The sequence below is a fragment of the Anas acuta genome, unplaced genomic scaffold (assembly GCF_963932015.1).
Source record: "Anas acuta unplaced genomic scaffold, bAnaAcu1.1 SCAFFOLD_56, whole genome shotgun sequence".
Lineage (NCBI taxonomy): Eukaryota > Metazoa > Chordata > Aves > Anseriformes > Anatidae > Anas > Anas acuta.
The window spans coordinates 558,077-577,949 of NW_027076075.1; the positions used below are offsets into that span (position 1 = coordinate 558,077).

General features: G+C 51.8%; 1 protein-coding gene across 1 annotated transcript in view; it reads left to right on the plus strand.

Annotated features, from left to right (window-relative positions):
- Nucleotides 1–19,467, plus strand: part of LOC137848916 (aurora kinase C-like) — a 38,125-nt gene extending 18,658 nt beyond the window's left edge. Inside the window, 10 exon segments of the mRNA XM_068668404.1 lie at nucleotides 13,971–14,112; nucleotides 14,114–14,163; nucleotides 14,780–14,918; nucleotides 16,414–16,483; nucleotides 16,486–16,544; nucleotides 16,546–16,562; nucleotides 16,791–16,881; nucleotides 16,883–16,966; nucleotides 18,385–18,400; nucleotides 18,403–19,467. Coding sequence (XP_068524505.1) covers nucleotides 13,971–14,112; nucleotides 14,114–14,163; nucleotides 14,780–14,918; nucleotides 16,414–16,483; nucleotides 16,486–16,544; nucleotides 16,546–16,562; nucleotides 16,791–16,881; nucleotides 16,883–16,966; nucleotides 18,385–18,400; nucleotides 18,403–18,551 — 817 coding nt within the window. The 3' untranslated portion in view covers nucleotides 18,552–19,467.
- The last annotated feature ends 406 nt before the right edge of the window (nucleotides 19,468–19,873 follow it).

The window sequence follows — 19,873 nt, forward strand, 5'->3', positions numbered from 1 at the left end:
TCTTGTTGGCCTTGAAATTAAGGTTAGCCTTCGATGTGAAAAGGAGGCAAAGTCATTAAGTTCCTACCGTTAAGATTTGTTAAAAAAAAAAAAAAAAAAAAAAAAAACGTTTTTTTTTTTTTTTTTCTGAATTCATAAGAAAACATTTCAAGTTTGCACACTGAGAATTCTCGGTAATTCTGTGGGCATACAGGGTCAATTTCAGCAGACAAAACACAGGAAGCGTTTAAAATAGTTTTAGCAGAGTTTAAAGATACTGCCCCTACCACGAAGTTGGGCAGAATTGTGTTATTATCCCTCCCCCCACTGTTGCCTCCAAACTGGGGCGAGGAGGTAAACAACCTGCAGTGGTCAATTTTGCTTTTTATTTAGGCACTCAAAGCATCTAGTTGGCACAGGTCTGGGGAGTCCTTTGGTAACTCAAGGCTTGTAGGACAAGGAAAGGACATTTATTCAGCATCTGTATGTTCACTTGAAAGCCTCTCAACAAGATGACGACTCTTTAGAGAAGAGTAATCTGAAGTTTGAGAGAGCAAATTCTTGACAGGTGTTTGCCTCCTTGAACAGTACAGGCACCTGGAGCCAGGACAATTCTCGTTCAGGATAGCAGAAGGCAACGACTGAAGCTACCCTCCCTACCTAATGATCGGAAACGAATGACAGCAGCATCGATGCCAGGTTATGCTCACTGACCACGCACTGTGGGGCACAACTGATACCCAGCACAAGATGATGCATAAGGAGCAGATCGGAGAGGAAACGGAAATTTAGAAGCTAACTGGCAACGCCTGTGATGAAAATTATGCAGACAAACGGCAGGAAGGAGGTACTCAGCTTGAGGAAATACGATGGAGTAAACAAAGGTACAGCGTACTTCTTGACCATCATCAGATGAAAAAAAAAACTCACTCTTTGTGAGTGTGTGTGTGTAAATTAATAAACAACCATTCCCACATACACAGCTTAACAGCCAGACAGCCATTAGACTCAGAGGGACTGCTTTCTGGAACCAGGAGTCACACTAATCACCAGAAACAATACAGACAAAACTGGTAGAGTTTATAAAAAGCCTACTAATGCAGTGAAATCCTACAAGTGCAAAACTGCATAATTGATTCAAAGATGGAAGCCGAAATTCCTTGAAGTGGTATATTCTTTATTGCAGCGCTAGATGCACGGGGGATCTCTCCACCTATCGTGCATACCCAAAGCGGAAAGCAGTCTTGAATTTCTACAATCAATCTATCAATATTCTACAAGCGCCTATACATATGCATTACCTATCCCCCCCTTCCCTCGCTTCTCATGCTAATTAGCCTTTTGGCACCTTATGCCTGCGCAGAGCCTCCCAAGAATTGTGGGCAGGGGTCTTTGGGACGTGGGCAGGGGTCTTTGGGAGGAAGACCCCGAGTCTTCCTCACAGTGTACTTTTCACCTTTGGTCAGGAATCTGCTGAATTGGCACGTTTCTTAATTGCGAGAGCTGGTTGTTGCCAATTCTTCCGTTTGTTGTATCTTTAATTCCAATGTCCAATTTTGAGATTTATAGTCCTTACATTTGTTTCTCTGTCTGTCTGCCGCTTCCTTATCATGAGTTCCAGTGTCTTGTTTCGAGATATACAGTCCATGTCTGGGGATTGTCCTTGCCTCCCCAAAGCCTCCCCAATACCTCCTTAATCAATCCCCCCTTTTCTTTTCCCATGCAAATTCTTTTGCATCAGATACTTTCATTATTTGCAGTAACACAACAAAGCAGGCATCTAAACAACATGCACACAAATATTCCTAACACTACTAATGTGATTAGAGCAATGAACACTTGTTTCAACCATTGGAAACTGGGCAACCAGGAGGTTAACTTATTCCATATTTCACTAAAACTCCATGAAAGATCATCTTTACTGATCTCATGTAGGACCCTTGTCTGCTTCCATATTTCTTCCAGGTCGGTAGAGATCCTTCCACTCTGATCTACATACACACAACAACTTGTGTTTATTACTGTACAGACTCCCCCTTGAGCGGCCAGTAACAAGTCTAGGGCCATCCGATTTTGTAATACCACCTGTGATAAACTAGATATCTCTTCTTGTTGAGCCTTTATAGCATCCAGAGTTTTGTTTTCTAACTTCTCTATAATTGCAGAAATATTAACTATCGCCTTTTCCAATTCACTCACTCCTAACCATGTGATAAACCATCAAACAAAACTATGAAAAGCGGTGTGTCTCTCTATCAATGGATTGTTAATTTTTCGTCTAATTCTCCGGATATGATTTCTCAAATAACCTCGAGGCGCTACATCATGTATGGTCAAACTGGGGACTACTGCTCCAAGAGTGCAAGTTCCCTTCCAATTCTCGGGCAAGACCTTGCAGGCTGTATCGTTGCATAGCCAATACCACCCTTTTCCTTCTGGAACCGGCCAGCTGGTTGAATTTGCCCAGCCGCTAGTCGTACTAATATCAATTGTTCAATTACAAGATGTCTGATTTCCCACGTAAGTAGTATCCGTATTTATACAATCCTGTTTTCCCATACCCCTGGGTGGGTTACACCTTTGTACACATACATAGTAAGATTCCAACGGCACAAAGCTACTCACTTCTAGTTCCAAAACTTCTTCATATTTTCGACCCCAAGATGTGTTTTCCCACAAATTAGTCCAAGGTAAGTTTGCAGGCAAGGGAATCCTGATTAACGATACACCCTTATTCCCACGCTGTGGCAGATGGGTGCATACCCAACAGTTTGTCTTATTAATTACTTGAGAAATTGTTTGTATCAGGGACAGGTGTAAGTTCTCAACCCAAACTGCCCACCCCGAATCTGAGAACCACACCCCTGCAATCATTAGGATCTGGAAAACGGTAATTTTGTTGGTCCAATTGGAGTGGTGGTCCATATCCTTGCCAGGGCCTTCTTCACCCTTGAATCGTGGATCCAAGCTGCTTGCTCCTTAATCTTAATGGTGGTGTGTGTTGTCAGTAATACCTGGTATGGTCCCGTCCACTTTCCTTCCGTTTTTCCTCTAGGGGTTGTCCTGAAAAAGTCTTTATATATATAATCCCTGAGCTTAAAAGGGTGGATTGGTTGATCCAACCGTCTAGCCCAGGTCCTGAGAACAAATTTATGTACTTTATTTAATTATTTCTGAAGTTCAGTTATATATGCATATAAATATTCTAATCCTAACTGTGTTCGATCCTCTCCACTAAATAGAAATGGATACGGCCTTCCATATAAGATTTCAAAGGGACTCAAATTCCCTTTTATTCTAGGTTTAACTCAAATTCTAAGTAATGCTAAAGGGAGGGATTGAGGTCATGACAAATTAGATTCTTGTCCGATTTTAGCTATTTGTTGTTTAATTAAATGTTTCATTTTTTCTACCTGTCCACTTGCCTGCGGTCTATAAAGAGTATGCAGTTGTCTTTAGAATATCTTTAGAATCTTACTTATCTGTTGTACCACTTGCACACAAAAATGTGAAACTCTATCAGAAGACATTGCTACTAGAATCCCAAAGCATGGTATTATTTCATTTAACAAGACTTTAACCACTTCTCTTGCTTTGTTTGTTCGACAGGGAAAGGTTTCAGGCCTTCCTGAAATCATGTCAGTCAGAACCAGTAAATAACAATACCTCCCTTTTCTAGGGAGTTCTGAAAATTCAATTTGCCACAGTTGCCCCGAATAATTCCCTTTATCAATGACACCAAATGTCACCCTATTTCCTGTATTGGGATTATGACGCATACAGGTGTCACATTGTTGGGTTACCTGCCTTATTGTGGTATACAGATTTCTTGCTACCAAGACTCGATTTAATAGTTTATACAGGGCATCGGCTCCCCAGTGGGTTTTGTTGTGTTCCCCCAAAACCATAGGCCACACCAAATTAGAGGGCATAACAACCCTGTTGTCCTTCAAATGAGCCCACCCATCAACATTCAGCTTCCCTTTTAGATCCTCGATCAACTTTAAATCTTCTTTTGAATATTTAGGAGCCTGTCCTTTCTCTAATGTCTGAATTTTACCGTCTGGTATTAAAGCAAGCACTTCTACTTGACCTCTTTCCGCCGCCCTTCTTGCCTCTTTATCAGCCAATCTGTTCCCAATCTCGAAGTCGGTGGATCCTCTTTGATGCCCTTGGCAATGCATAATAGCCACTTTTTCTGGTTGTTTTACAGCCTCTAACAATTTTAAAATTTCTTCAGCATGTTTTATCTGTTTTCCCTGAGCAGTCAGTAATCCACATTCTTTCCAAATCGCTCCATGAGCATGTACCACGCCGAATGCATATTTAGAATCTGTCCAAATATTTACCCTTTTTCCAGCTGCCAGTTCCAATGCTCTCGTGAGAGCAACTATCTCCGCCTTTTGAGCTGATGTTCCAGGGGGTAAAGGCTTAGACACAATTACCTGCTGAGTAGTTGTTATAGCATATCCAGCTTTACGTTGTCCTTGTGCAACAAAACTGCTCCAATCCGTGAACCAAGTTTCTTCTGCATCTTCCATGGGCTCCTCCTTAAGGTCTGGTCGGCTGGAATACACAGTCTCCATAGTTTCTAAACAATCGTGAATCACAGGTTCCGCCAGAGCATCACTAAGAAAAGAGGCTGGATTCACGATATTAGTTATCACAATTTCCACATCGTCCTGTTCTACCAATATTGCTTGATATTTCAAAAATCTCTGAGGAGATAACCAATGAGCCCCCTTTTGTTCTAAAACTGCTGACACAGTGTGTGAGACAAACACTGTTATCTTCTGCCCCATTGTACAAAGGCCTTACAATTAATCCATAATTGTTGATCCATAATCTGCACCAACCTGTCATTCCTAGGAAAGTTCGTAATTCTTTAACAGTCTGTGGTTCTGGGGTACGGCAGATTGCTTCCTTGCGTTCCGTCCCCAATTCACGTTGTCCTCCTGAGATCTCAAATCCTAGGTACGTCACGTGGGTTTGAACCAATTGTGCCTTCTGTTGTGAAACCCGGTATCCATTCATTCCTAGGAAATTAAGGAGGCTCACCGTCCACTCTATGCAGCTTCCCCTGTCTTCGGTAGCAATCAAGAGATCATCAACATATTGCAGCAGGACCCCTGCAGAATTGGGGGCTTCCCAGGATTCAAGTCCCTTTGCAAGTTGATTACCAAAAATCGTAGGGCTATTTTTAAACCCCTGAGGAAGCACTGTCCATGTCAACTGGACTTTTCGTCCTGAGTCAGGATTTTCCCATTCAAAGGCAAAGAGGTTTCGGCTTTCTGGGGCCAAGGTTAAACAAAAGAAGGCATCCTTTAAATCCAGTACGGTAAACCAGACCAACTTGTCCCTTAACTTGGTCAATAGCGTATAAGGGTTTGCTACCACAGGGTGTATGTCTTCAGTGATTTTACTTATGGCCCTCAAATCCTGAACTAACCTATAGCTTTTTTTCATCTGCCTTTTTAATTGGCAATATGGGTGTATTGTATTCTGATTCACATTCAATCAATAATCCATACTGTAAAAATTTATCAATTATCTCTTTAATTCCTTTCCTATCTTCTATCCTCAAAGGATATTACTTAACCTTAACGGGTTTCTCTCCTGGCTTTAATTTAATAATTATTAAGGTCACATTTTTGCTCTTCCAGGGACTTCGGTAGCCCAAACTCCTGGACATATTGATCTGTGATCTCTAAAGGTATTTCACTTTTAGGGTCAGTTTGTATTAGTGCCAAGCTTAACACATTTATTAGTTGTTCTTCTCCTATTCTTAATTTCATTTTCCCCTTTTCAACGACAATTTCTGCTCCTAATTGCTCTAATAAATCTCTACCTAAGAGTGCCCATGAGGAGTTAGGCGTATATAAAAATCTGTGTATGCCCCATTGTTTCCCTAACTTGTACTTCAAAGGTTCACAAAAATAAGCCTTTTCGGTTACACCTTGTCCTGGTTTCAGTTAGAATAGAGTTAATTTTCTTCCTAGTAGCTGGTATTATTATTATGTCTTATTAAACTGTCTTTATCTCAACTCACGGGCTTCACTTTCCATTTCTCTCCCCTGTCTCAGAGAGGGAGGGGGAGGGTGAGCGAACAGCTGCGTGGTGTTTAGCTGCCGGCCGGGTTAAACCACAACACACCTTTTACCCTAACATAATAATTCTGTGAAGGCATTAATGCTTGATTTAGAACTGAATACGTTGCCCCATATCAATAAGAAATTTCACTTCCATTCCTCCCCTAGCTTCATTATAATCAGTGGAGGATCCGCTAGGGTAGATTCCCCAGGTCCCCGTTATTCCTGTTGAAATCAGGGACCAATGATTACCCTAGAAAAAGGCTAGTCAATTTGTCCTCCGAAGCCAGGTCCAAAACGTTTTGTTTTATTTATTTATTTATTTATTTTCATTACATTTCAGAGTTGGTCCAAAAATTCCATAGGGGTTTCTTTTAGACCTTGTTGGAAGCATATTCTCAATTCCCAATTCATCCAGATTTTAGTATTTCCTTAGCCGTTCATAATTTTAGGGATGATTAGGGTCTCAGTGGGGTCGGTCAGGGGAATGCAGTTGTCCACAGTTCCCTGAGCGGTCCCATCGGTAATCTGAGCTCGCACATGAACTCAGGTTGTTTTAAGAGTTAACTGCTTTTCTGTTTCCATAACAACTCTCTCTCGGACCCATCATGATCCATTTGCCCCAAAGGGCTAACACCCATGATTTTAAGATCTCTGCCTAGAGCAGAGGCAGAACTATTAACATTCCTACATCCTCTTTCCCTGCTCATTCAACTTCAAACACCTTTAACACTTTCAACAACCCTTTTAACACTTCCTTTATCTTTCTCCAGCCTGTACTTCTCTAATGCCAACATCAAAGGCTCAGTCAGGGGCCAACTTAATTCCGTAACTTTTCCCACCAAGATGCTGAAACAACATCAGTATACAACATTTCATCCTATTCTCCTTCTCAAAACCAACATTAACTGTAGCAAAACATTAGAGTTTAAAGTTCCATTTAGGGGCCACTTTTCTCCACATTCCAGCTTATAAAGCGGCCACCATTGATTACAATATTTTATCAATGTTTTCCTGTTCACACTTCCACCGGCAGATCCTCCAATATCCTTCCAGTGACTCAAAACACATCCTAACGCACTTTTCTTAGGAATTTCACTGCTTACTCGCCCCCCCATTTTCCAGTTTACACTTTCAGAATACACGTGTTACTTACAAAAGCGTATCACAAAAACGTATCACTCACAAAATTACAGGCACGCAATATCTTTCAGTAGCGATGTCACAAAGCTACTATTACCAGCAATATTGCTAAAATCACAATAACAATAGTCAGAGTCAAATTCCACATGCGATAAGTCAGAAAACCGAACTGTGTAACACCATAACGATATCTTTCTTATAACAATGCCACGAACCTACTATTACCACCAGAAAAATAGCCAAAATCACAGTAACAATAACCAGAGTTAAATACCATACTCCATGAGTCAGAAAACCGAAATAAACAACACAATTCCAGATGGACCTTAAAGCGAGCTCTTTCCTTAAGGTCCCCAAATATACTTATGGTGCTTACCACAAAGTATATACCAAACACTGCCTCGCAGAAGATCACCTTCTGACTTACAGACAGTTCCAGATACAGATGGACCTCAAGGTCCCCAGCTATACTTGTGGTACTAACCACAAAGTATATACCAAACACTGTCCTGCAGAAGTCACCTTCCGACTTACTGGACAGTCCCAGATGACCGGTCTACCAGAAAACCAAACCAGAATAAAGAATATACTCACTTACAATGATGGGGTCCTTGTCTGCCTCCGCAGTGATCCGGTGAGTCGAGGAGTCCCTCCGGGAAATCCCGGGGGTACCCTAGGGAGTCCTGTCCCCAGCGGGTCCTGCGGACCGGCAGAGAGGTGGTCCCATCTGGGGTGCCAGATTGATTCAAAGATCGAAGCCGAAATTCCTTTAAGTGGTATATTCTTTATTGCAGCGCTAGATGCACGGGGGATCTCTCCACCTATCGTGCATACCCAAAGCGGAAAGCAGTCTTGAATTTCTACAATCAATCTATCAATATTTTACAAGCGCCTATACATATGCATTACCTATCCCCCCCTTCCCTCGCTTCTCATGCTAATTAGCCTTTTGGCACCTTGTTCCTGCGCAGAGCCTCCCAAGAATTGTGGGCAGGGGTCTTTGGGACGTGGGCAGGGGTCTTTGGGAGGAAGACCCCGAGTCTTCCTCACAGTGTACTTTTCACCTTTGGTCAGGAATCTGCTGAATTGGCACGTTTCTTAATTGCGAGAGCTGGTTGTTGCCAATTCTTCCATTTGTTGTATCTTTATAATGAATTCCAATGTCCAGTTTTGAGATTTATAGTCCTTACGTTTGTTTCTCTGTCTGTCTGCCGCTTCCTTATCATGAGTTCCAGTGTCTTGTTTCGAGATATACAGTCCATGTCTGGGGATTGTCCTTGCCTCCCCAAAGCCTCCCCAATACCTCCTTAATCAGCCCCCGTGAGAAAAACCCAGAAGCCTCCCCGTGGCAGGTAAGGGACAATTTCATCTGGCCCTAAAGGGGCCCACTGCTGCCCAGAGCCAAGCCATGAGCAATACAGTCCGTGCCTCTGTGAGAGCACATCCATGAAAACAAACAAAGAAACAAACAAAAGCCTGCTGCTCAACAGCAGTTGGGAGAGCGAGAACCCCCCCCCCCCCCGCAGACACCAAAGTCAGTGCAGAAGGAGGGGGAGGAGGCGCTCCAGGCGCTGGAGCCGAAGCCCCCCTGCGGCCGCTGGAGAGGCCCCTGGTGGAGCAGGCTGTTCCCCCCTCCCCGATGCTTGGGAAACTGAACAAACACCACAGCAAATATGCAAATATACCAAAACTTCTAGACTGTTACTTAGATAATGCCTACATCCCCTTTCCATGCTCATTCAACTTCAGACAGCTCTGTTAAATACTACATGCCACACCTTTAACACCTTCAGCAACCCTTTTAACACTTCCTTTATCTTTCTCCAGCCCGTACTTTTCTAATACCAGCACCAAAGGCTCAGTCAGGGTCCAACTTAATTCCATACCTTTTCCCTCCAAGATACTGAAACAACATATCAATATAGCATATTTCATCCCATTTTCCTTCTTTCCTCCTTTTTCCACTCCAGATATTCCTATTCGAAGTGGCCAGCCTGGCCACACTTAAAACATCTTATCAAAGCCTGTCTCTGCTAGGACTCGGGCCACAACACAGGCAGCCTTCTTTGCCTGCTATTTCTTCATCTCTCTTCCTCTCCTTTCCATCCTGGCCCTGACTCCCCCTGAAGATTTTCTTCCTCTTTCTCCAACCCTCTGCCTCACTACCCGCTGCACTGTCAATACCATTAGTTTTGCTCTCTCTTTTTTTTTCCTTCTTATCTCCCCTCCGGACACACACCTCCAGGGCCTCCCACAGGAGGGTCCCCCAGTGACTGTTCACTACATCCCCCCACCTTCTGAAGCATTTTCTGCGTATTTTGCCAGGCTTTAATCACACAATGACCTTTCAAGAGCCCTTGGGATACTGGGTCCTCAGGTCTCATCCCCAAGTACTTTCTCATTCTGACCCCAAGTCTCTCATATGATTTCTGTGTTGCACACTATTATTATTCCAGCCAGGATTGGCAAGTGGGTATTTCTGCCCTGCCGGTATTACCCCTAGTCCCGGAGGATGAGCTCTTTCCCATTCTTGTATAGCAGCTCTCCTCCTGATCATTCCCATTTCTTTCCCTGTAAACAACATACTTATAGATATAATTCCCTCCCCCAAGAGTATAAATCAGGTCGTAGGAACTGGTCTAATTGTTCAACTAGGCTGTTGGGGTCCTTGAATAAAGACTTCCTCTCCTTCTTAAAAGTCCTAACCTCTCTGCTGGTAAGGAGGGGGGGGGGGGTAGTTCACCTAAGAGTTAGTGTTAGTACTGTTAGTATCAGGGAAGGCAAAATTCTCAGTATCTCTTCTACCTTGTTCTATTTCTTGCCAGAGCCTAGAGTACAATCCTTCTTTAGGGACAGTGTTAATTACAGTCCCTGTCTCCCTTCCTGGAGTGACTGCTGCTGCCACCAGTTCAATATTAAGATTATAGGGAGCATAACTTGGCTCCTTCTCTGAAAAAGGAATCTTCTTGTTTACACATAAAACTCGCGGGGGGGGCAGACTTTGGGGGGGGCAGATGGAGGGGATCCTAAATACGGGGGGGAACCCCAAAAGGCAGCTCAAAATAGGGGGATTGTCTCAAAAGTGGGGGGGTACCCCAAAATGGGGAGGTGTCCCAAAAGGGGGGGCTCCTAAAAAAGGGGGGGGCACCTAAAAAAAAGGGGGGGCATCCCAAATCCAATGGGCCCCAGCCTCTTGAAGCATGGGGACCCCAAAACAAGTGCGGGGGGGTCCCTAAAATTCCCGGGGAGGGGTCGGGGGGGCCCCCCCGAGTTGGTTTTCCTTGACCTCCCCCCCCCAGCGCTGCAGTTCCACATGACGGCCTCCCTCAACCTGGGCGTGGCCCTGATGGAGGGCTGGGAGGTGAGGGGCTTCTGGCTGCTCCTGGGGCTCTACAGGTGGGTGAAACAAGCCGGGGGGGGGCCCTAAGATTGGGAAACCCCCCCAAAAAATTCCCCCTCCCCCCCCAAATAAAATTAACCCCTTTTTTTCCCCATTTTCTCCCCTTTCCATCCAGTGCCCCCCCTGCCATCACAGAGCTGCTGCTGCTGGTGGCAGCCGCGCTGGGCCGCAGGGGGAACCTGTGAGCGGGGGGGGCAAAAAGTGGGGGGGGGGGCAATGTTTTTTTGGGGGGGCCCTGGTTTGCCCCCTTCCCTCCGCCCCCCCCCAGTTCCAGGTCCCCATAGAGACGCTAGGACCTGGGGGGCGCCTGGGGCCACGCCCACCGCACTAAGACCACACCCCCGACTCGGTCAGCTCGCCGCTCAGCCACGCCTTCATGCAAATGAAGCAGCGGTGCACGCTGGGAGAGCGGCGCGGGGGCGGTTTCTCACCGTTTTAACCGTTTCGCGATCCTTTTTCCCCGTTTTTAGCCCGCCCGCCGGTTGTGGGAGTTTCATTTTGTCGGTACTGAGTTGGGGGAAAAAAAAAAATAATAAAATAAAGTTGGGTTGTCGCTGTTTCTTAAATGAGAGTCGTGCAGCGACTGGTCCCCCACTCTCAAGTCCCTGGGTATCGCCAGTGCGGTACCTCTGCCCCCCAGCGCTGCGGTTCCACGCGGCAGCCTCCGTCACGCTGGGCTTGGTCGTGATGGAGGGCTGGGCTGCGAGCAGCTTTTTGCGTAGGGGAAACAAGGCGGGGGGAGTCTAAGATTGGAGACCCCTTATCCAAAAGATTCCGCACCCACCACAAAAATTAATCCATTTTCTCCCCTTTCTATCCGGTGTTCCCCCTCCTCTCACCCGCGCGGGGCCGCAGGGGAATGCCGTTAGCGGGGGGGCAAAAAATGTTCGGGGGGCAATGTTTTTTTGGGAGGGGGCCTGTTTTGCCCCCTCCCCCCCCCCCCCCAATTCCGTTTTAACCGTTTCGCGATCCTTTTTCCCCGTTTTTAGCCCGCCCACCGGTTGCGGGAGTTTCGTTTTGTCGGTACGGAGTTGGAAAAAAAAAAATAAAATAAAGTTGGGTTGTCGCCGTTTCCTCAATGAGAGTCGCGCAGTGCCTGGGCCCCCACTCGCAAGGCCTCGGGTACCGTCAGTGCGGTACATCCCGACCTGCCCCGCTCCGGCGGGCAGTGCGTGATGAGCGGAGCGTGATGACGTTTATCACCCTATAACTATGTATGGAACGTGCGGTGACCCTATGTCAGCGTTTATAAGCAAAATTAAAGCACGCTCCTATTTCGCAGCAAACCTCGTTCCTTCAGCAGCCCCCGCGCAGCCCCCGCTGCGTGAGGAGCGGGCCCTCCGCTCCCATTGGCTGGAGGCGCGCTAAAAAGCGCCTCCTGATTGGTCCCTTGCTGCTGTTGCTAGGCAGAACGCGGCTCGCTCACAAAATGGCGGCCGCGCCCGTCATTGAGGCGCTCGGCCCGCCTCCTCCTCGCTCTGATTGGCTGCCGCTTCCTGCGGTGACGGCGGCTCCGCCCTTTCTGCTGCCTTTCAGCAGCGGCGCTCCTGGCCCCGCCCAGCAGCGCCGCACCAACCAATCGCAGAGGTGTGCGGCCGGAGGGGCGGTGCAGCCAGCCAATAAGCAGCGAAAGCTCGGCGGGAGGCGGGGCGAAGGGGGAGGACGGTGCTGCCCTGCGCTGCGCTGACCAATCAGCGGGCGGCGAGCGGCGGGCAGCAGCCAATGGGAGCGCGGGGGGGAGATTTGAAGGAGAGCGGCGGCGCTGAGGGGGCAGAGGGCGGGCGGCTGCGGGTGAGCGGCGAGGGGGGCCGGGCCTGCAGGTTTTTTTTTTTTTTTTTGGGGGGGGGGGGGGGGGTTCTGGGGAGCTGTTTGGGGGTTTTAGAGGGAGGTTTTGGAAAGCTGGAGGTGGTTTGAGGATGCCGGGGGGGGGACTTAGGGGGCCCCGAGGCGCCCTGAGGCCTGTTTCGGGGTCCTGGAGGGGATGTGGGGGGGTTCTAGAGGGGTGTTTGTTGGTTTTAAGGTTTTTTTATGGGTATTGGAGGTGGTTTGGGGGTTGGGGGGGGGTCCTGGGGGGTGTTTTGAGGCTATAGGGAGGTCTTGGAGACTGTTTTGGGAGTTCGGGGGGGCTGAGAAGGGTGTTCGGGGGATTCTGGGGGGGGGGGGGTCCTAGAGGTGGTTTTGGGGGTCTACGAGGGGATTTTGGTGTCTAAGGGGAGCGAAAGAGGGAGAATTTGGGGTCTGGGGGGTCTTCTGGGGCTGCCTGAGTGGGATTTAGGGGGTGCAAAAACGTTGGGGGGGGGGTGGGCACAGGAAGACTTTTGGGGTACCTCTGCTCCCCTGTCCCAGGATGGCCTACAAGGAGAACGTGAACCCCGGCTTGTACGGCCTGCTTAAGGTACACCCCCCCCCAAATAAAAACCCTCCTTTTTGGGGTGCCCCAAACCCCCTTCCAATTCCCCCCTTTTATTTTTCCCCAGCAGAATGGGGCCCCAGCCCCCCCCGCAGCCCAGCGGGTGCCCCTCAAGGACCCCCCCACCATGGGGACCCCCTCCGATGCCCTCCTGCTGCAGAGAGCCGCCGGCCGGCCTCCCCCCGTGCCAGGTATTGGGGTGAAAAGAGGGGAAATTGGGTTAAAAAGTGATGGGGGCGGGGGGTCCACAATGTGACTCCCCCTTCCCTCCCCCCCCCAGCAGCAGGACGCGTCCCTGTGGAGCCCAACACCTTGGTGGCCCCCCAGTTACCCACTGTGAGTAATTTGGGGGGGGTCCCAGGGTGCGTGGGGGGACACTGGGGGGGACCCTTGGGTAGCATTTGGGACCCCCTGGGTGATGGGGGGCACTTGGGACCCCCTAGGTGACATTCGAGAGCCCCCTGGATGAGGGGGGGGTATCAGGGGACCCCTGAATGGCCTTTGGGACCCCCCCCCCCCCAGATAAAAGGGGGACACGAGGGGGTGCCCTTGGGTGGGACTTGGGACCCCCTGGGTGATGGGGGGGGGGGCACTGGGGAGCTCCTGGGTTATGGGGACCCCTGAGGGGACATTGTGTGTGTGGGGGGGGTCACCCTATATTTGAGGGGGGATGTCACAGGGACCCCTTTAGGGACCCCAGCATCCCTAAGGTGACATCTTGGGGACCCCAAGGGGGGACACGGGGTGGAGGGGCATTGCGGGGACCCCTATGTTTGGGGGGGGGGGGTCACGGGGACCCAATAATTGGGGTTATAGGGACCCAATGATTAGGATTACCCCTTTTGTGCACCCCAGGGCCCCTGAGGTGATCACCTTGGGGTCCCCAAAAGAGGACCTCGGGGCCCTGGGGTGAAGGGGTCCCACCATCAATGCCTCCCCCCCCCCCCAGGCGCACGTTCACCATCGAGGACTTTGAGGTGGGGCGGCCGCTGGGCAAGGGCAAGTTCGGGAACGTTTACCTGGCGCGGGAGCGCGCGTCCCACTTCGTGGTGGCCCTAAAGGTCCTCTTCAAGTCCCAGATGGAGAAGGAGGGGCGTGGAGCACCAGCTGCGCAGGGAGATCGAGATCCAGGCCCACCTGCGGTGAGGGGGGGGCTATAGGGGACATCATAGGGGGTCTATAGGGACGTATAGAGTCATACGGGGGCTGTATGGGGACATATGGGGGTTATCTGGGGATATTTAGAGACATATCGGGGTGTCTATGGGGACACGATGGGTGCAGGAGCACCAGCTGCGGCAGGAGATGGAGATTCAGACTCACCTGCGGTGAGGGGGGGGCTATAGGGGATGTATAGGGACATACGGGGGTCATATAGGGGCATATGTGGATGTATGGGGGTTCTATGGGGACATACTGGGGGTGTTTGGGGACATATGGGGAGGTCGATGGGGACACAAGGGGCGCAGGGCGCACCAGCTAAGGCAGGATATCAAGATCCAGCCCCCGCTGCGGTGAGGGGGGGGGCTATAGGGTGACTATAGGGACCCCTGGGGTGAGGGAGGGGCATATATGGCACATATAGGGGCGTATGGGGGTGTACGGGGGATTTGTGGGGACACAGGGGCACAGAGAGCACCAAAATCAGCAGGAGATGGAGCCCCAGGCCCATCTATCAGACCGAGGGGGCCGTGTAGGGCCCCTATAGGGTCCGGGGGGGGGGGGGCTCCCTGTGATATAGGGGTGTCCCCCCCCCAGGCACCCCAACGTGCTGCGCCTCTACAACTACTTCCACGACCGCAAGCGCGTCTACCTCATCCTGGAGTACGCCCCCCGCGGGGAGCTCTACAAGGAGCTGCAGCGCTGCCGCCGCCTCGACGAGTCCCGCAGCGCCACGGTGGGACCCCCCCCAAATCCATAGGAGCCCCCTAAAATCAATAGGGTCACCCCCAATTTGATAGGATGCCGCTCTTAGTACGCACATCCCATTCTTTTCCCTTTAGGTTTATGGGGTCACTGTCCCCAAGACCCCCCTCCCCCAATTTCTGAGACCCCCCCCTCCCTGATCCATGGGAGTCCCCTGAAATCAATAGGGTCACCCCAAATCAGTAGGATGCCGCTCTTGAGCGCATACATCCCATTTTCCCTTTAGGTTTATGGGGTTGCCACCCCTGCAACCCCCCCCAAAATCCATAGGGAACCCCCCCAATTCCTGAGACCACCCCCAGATCCATAGGAGCCCCCCCCTGATCCATGGGAGCCCCCTAAAATCAATAGGGTCACCCCCAAATCAATAGGATCCTGCTCTGAGTGTACACATCCCGTTATTTTCCCGTCAAGTTTATGGGGTCGCCACTCCTGTGACCAACCCCCCCAGATCCCTAGGAGCCCCCCCCCCCGATCCGTAGGAGCCCCAGTAACATCAGTAGGATCCCCCCCCAAATTCTGAGACCCCCACCCAATTCCTGAGAGCCCCCCCAGGATCCATAGGATCCCTCCCAAATCAATAGGATCCCGCTCTTAGTGCACACATCCCATTGTTTTCCTGTTAGGTTTATGAGGTCACCATCCCTGAGACCCCCCCCCAGACCCATAGGGAAGCCCCCTAAAATAAAGAGGGTCACCCCCAAATCAATAGGATCCCACTCTTAGCACGCACATCCCACTATTTCCCCTTTAGGTTTATGGGGTTGCCATCCTTGAGACCCTCCCCCCCCCCCCCCCGCCCAAATCTGTAGGAGCCCCTTCAGATCAATAGGGACCCCCCCCTAAAATAAATAGGGTCACCCCCAAATCAATAGGATCCCACTCTTATCATGCACATCCACTATTTCCCTGTTAGATTTTTGGGGTCACCATCCCTGGAACCCCCCCTTAACACCTCCCCCCCCGAGTTGTTTCCCCCTTTAGCTCTATGGGTTTTGCCACCTGGGTTTTTTTGGGGGGAGTGAGAATCCTGGGGTTGTTTTAGGGGGGGGTTGGGAGGCTTTTGGGGTTCGGAGGGGTTAGGGTTTGCTGCCCCCCCCTTTTTGTGTCATTCCCACCACCAGCTGGTAGAGGACACCCCCATTTTTCCCCCCTTTATCTCTTTTTTCCCCCCTTTAGCTGTTGGGGTCGCCACCTGGGCTGTTTTTTTGGGGGTTTTCTGTCTCTTGGGGGTGGTTTTGAGGGTCTGGGGGGCTTTTAGGATTTTCTGACCCCCCACACTTTTTGCCTCCCCCCCCTCACTGATGGAGGACACCCCATTTTTTCTCCTTTACCTCTTTTTTTCCCCTCTTTATGGGGTCACCACCTAGGCTGGGTTTTTGGGGGTTTTGGGAATCCTGGTGAGGTTTTTGGGGTGCTTTTGGGATCTGGGGGTATTTGGGGATTTTCTGACCCCCCCCCCCCAGCTGATGGAGGAGCTGGCGGACGCGCTGCTGTACTGCCACGGCAAGAAGGTGATCCACCGCGACATCAAACCGAAAACCTGCTGCTGGGGCTGAAGGGCGAGCTCAAAATCGCCGATTTCGGCTGGTCGGTTGCACGCCCCCTCCCTCAGGTAACGGGACAAAAATCACTGAACCCCCCCCCTAAAAAATTATAGGGTTGGAGGGGGATAAATTTATAGGGCCGCGGGATGAGGAACTCCCTATGGGGAGCGGTGTCCGTTCACCGCCCCCTAAAGCGACCCTAATATAAAAAGGGGGCTCCCCACCCTGTTTTTATATGAAGGAGGGGGGTTCTTTGTGCCCCCCTAATGATTTTTGGGGTGCCCCCACCCTAAAAGGAGGAAGACGATGTGCGGGACACTGGACTACCTCCCCCCCGAGATGGTGGAGGGGCGGACACACGACGAGAAGGTGGACCTGTGGTGCCTGGTGGGTGCTGTGCTACGAGCTGCTGGTCGGCCACCCCCCCTTCGAGAGCGCCTCCCACACCGAGACCTACCGCCGCATCACCAAGGTGCGCCCCCCCCCCCCCCCAACCCCCCCCAAAAAAAAAATTGGGGGACCCCCCCGACCCTTAAATCCTCCTCCCGGGAGAGTTGGAGACCCCCTTGGGCACCAAAACCCTATAAAATGGGGGTTGAAGTGCCTTAATCATGGCAATGGGGGGGGGGGGATTAAGACCCCCCCCACTATGTCATGGGGGGGGCCCTGCACCCCTCTGTTGGGGGAGGACCCAGAACTGGGTGCGGAACCCCCCCTAAAAAAATTGGAGGCCCCCCTTGAGTCCTCAAGCCCCTTTTGGGCACTAAAACCCCATAAATGGGGCTTGAAGTGCCCTAATCTTGGCTATGGGGGGGGATTAAGACCCCCCCCCCACTGTGTTCTGGGGGGCCCCCGCACCCCTCTGGGGGCACCCCAAATCTGGGTGCACCCCAATATCCGATCCCAAAACCTCTCCCTTAACCCCCCAACTCCCCCCTTCTTCTATAGGGCACCCCAAAATCCCCCCAATCCCCCTCCCCTATATCTCCTGTGGGTCACCCCATATGCACCCCCAGACCCTAAACCTCCCCAAAACCACCTGGGACCCCTAAACCTCCCCGCACCCCGAAAATGCCCCCCCGTATCTCCTATGGGGCACTCCAACATCCACCCTCAGACCCCAAAACCCTTCCCTTCTCACCCCCAAACACCCCCATTAGCCCCCCCGGCACCTCCACAATGCCCCCCCCCCCCCCAACTATCTCCTATGGGGCACCCCATATCCAACCCCAGACCCAAAATGCCCCTTTCACAACCCCCTAGCCCCTCCTGCACCCAAAAATCCCCAATGTCCCCCCATCTCCTATGGGACACCCTAAATCCCCCCCCAAATGCCCCCCATCTGCCCCCCCCCCCAGTCCCCAATGGGATACCTCAAAACTCCCTTTTCACATTTCCAACCCCCCCCCATTCCCCCCATCTCCTATGGGGCACCCCCAACCCCCCCATGTCCCCCCATATCTCCTACAGGGCACCCCAAATGCCCCTTTCACCCCCCCCCCCCTTAACCCCCAACCACCCTCTCCAATCCCCCATATCTTCTATAGGGCACCTCCTATCCACCCCCAGACCCCAAAATGCCCCATTTCCCCCCCCCCTGTCTCCTACGGGTCACCCCAATATCCAACCCCAGACCCCAACCCCCCCCCCCTGCACCCCCAAAATTCCCCCTAACCCTCTCATATCCCCCAAATATCCCCTATGGGTCTCCCAACCCCCCCCCTGCACTTACAAAAATCCCCCATACCCCCCCCCCCTTCCCCCCATATCTCCTATGGGGCACCCCAAAACCCCCCTTTAACCCCTCTCTCCCCCCACGCACGCTTTGGGGGTCCCCCAATTTTTGGGGTGTCTCCCCTGACGCCGTTTCCCCCCCCCCCCCCCCCCCAGGTGGACCTGCACTTCCCCCCAGCGTCCCCGAGGGCGCCCGGGACCTCATCTCCCGCCTGCTGCGCCACGACCCCGCCGAGCGCCTGCCCCTGCGCCAGGTCCTGCAGCACCCATGGGTGCGCACCCACTCCCGCCGGGTGCTGCCCCCCGCCTACGTCCCCCCCTAAAAGCTGGGACCCCCCCCCCCCCCCCCCCCCCAAGAAGAATTTGGGGTTCCCCACCCCTTTATGGTGCGCTCTATAGGGTTGGATGCCACGGGGTCCAGCAGCACCCATGGGTGCGTGTCCACTCCCGACGGGTGCTGCCCCATTCATACACCCCTCCCCTCCCCCCCCCCCCCCAAAAAAAAACTGGGACCCCCTAAAAAAATCTGTGTCCCCCTTTTTAACCCAAATATCCCAAATTTGGGGTTCCCAACCCCTTTGAGGGTATGCCCTATAGGGCTGGGGGCTATGGGGTCCTGCAGCACCCATGGGTGCCCACCCACTCCAGATGGGTGCTGCTCCCCCCCGCCCCCCCCAAAAAAAGCTGGGACCCTCAAAATTTGCTCCCCACACCCCAAATTTGGGGCTTCCATCAGCTTTGGGGTGTGGGGTGCGCTCTATAGGACTGGGGGCTGCGAGGGGCTGCAGCACCCATGGGTGCTCCCTGACTCCTGCTGGGTGCTGCCCCCCACATATGCCCCCCCTAAAATCTAGGCCCCCCTCCACTTTACCCAAATATCCCAAATTTGGGGTTCCCAACCCCTTGGGGTGCACCCTATAGGGCTGGGTCTCATGGGTCCTTCAGCACCCATGGGTGCCCACCTCTAATCCCACTGGGTGCTGCCCCCCCCCCCCCAACCCACAAAAGCTGTGCCCCCCACCCCAAAAAAAAAAAATAAAATTGGGGTTCTGGGCCCCTTTGGGGTGCGCCCTATAGGGCTGGGGACCTAAGGGAGCTGCAGCACCCATGGGTGCTGCCTCGCTGCTGGAGCCTTCGTGTTATGGGGGGGGGGGGTGTCTGCGTGCTGCCCCCCCCATTTTTTGGGGGGGCCCCCCCCTCCCCATGTGTACCCTTCTTCAATAAACTTGCTTCGTTTTACCCTGTCTCCTCGCATTAATTACCCCCCCGTTAATTACCAGCGGGGGGGGGGGGCGGAACCCCCGCCCTTCCTGGGTGCCCCCCCCCTTTTTTATTTCCCCCCCCCCCCCCCCCCTTGGTACCCGGATGCTCCCCCCCCCTCCCCCCCCCCGGCTGCCATCTTCCCCTGCCGCGTCCGCAGCCGCTCGCCGCCGCCGCCCGACATGTGAGTGCCCCCCCCCCAAAAAAATACCCCCCCCTTCCGCCCCCCACTTCCAATCAGAGCCCCCCCCCCCCCCGAAATGCCCCATCCTCAAAAAAAAAAAAAAAAATCCCCCCCCCCTTTTTCTGCACCTGCTGGAGCAGATCCAATCCCCCCCTCCCCCCCCCCCCCATGGATTACAGAGGCCCATGCGATGCGGGGGGG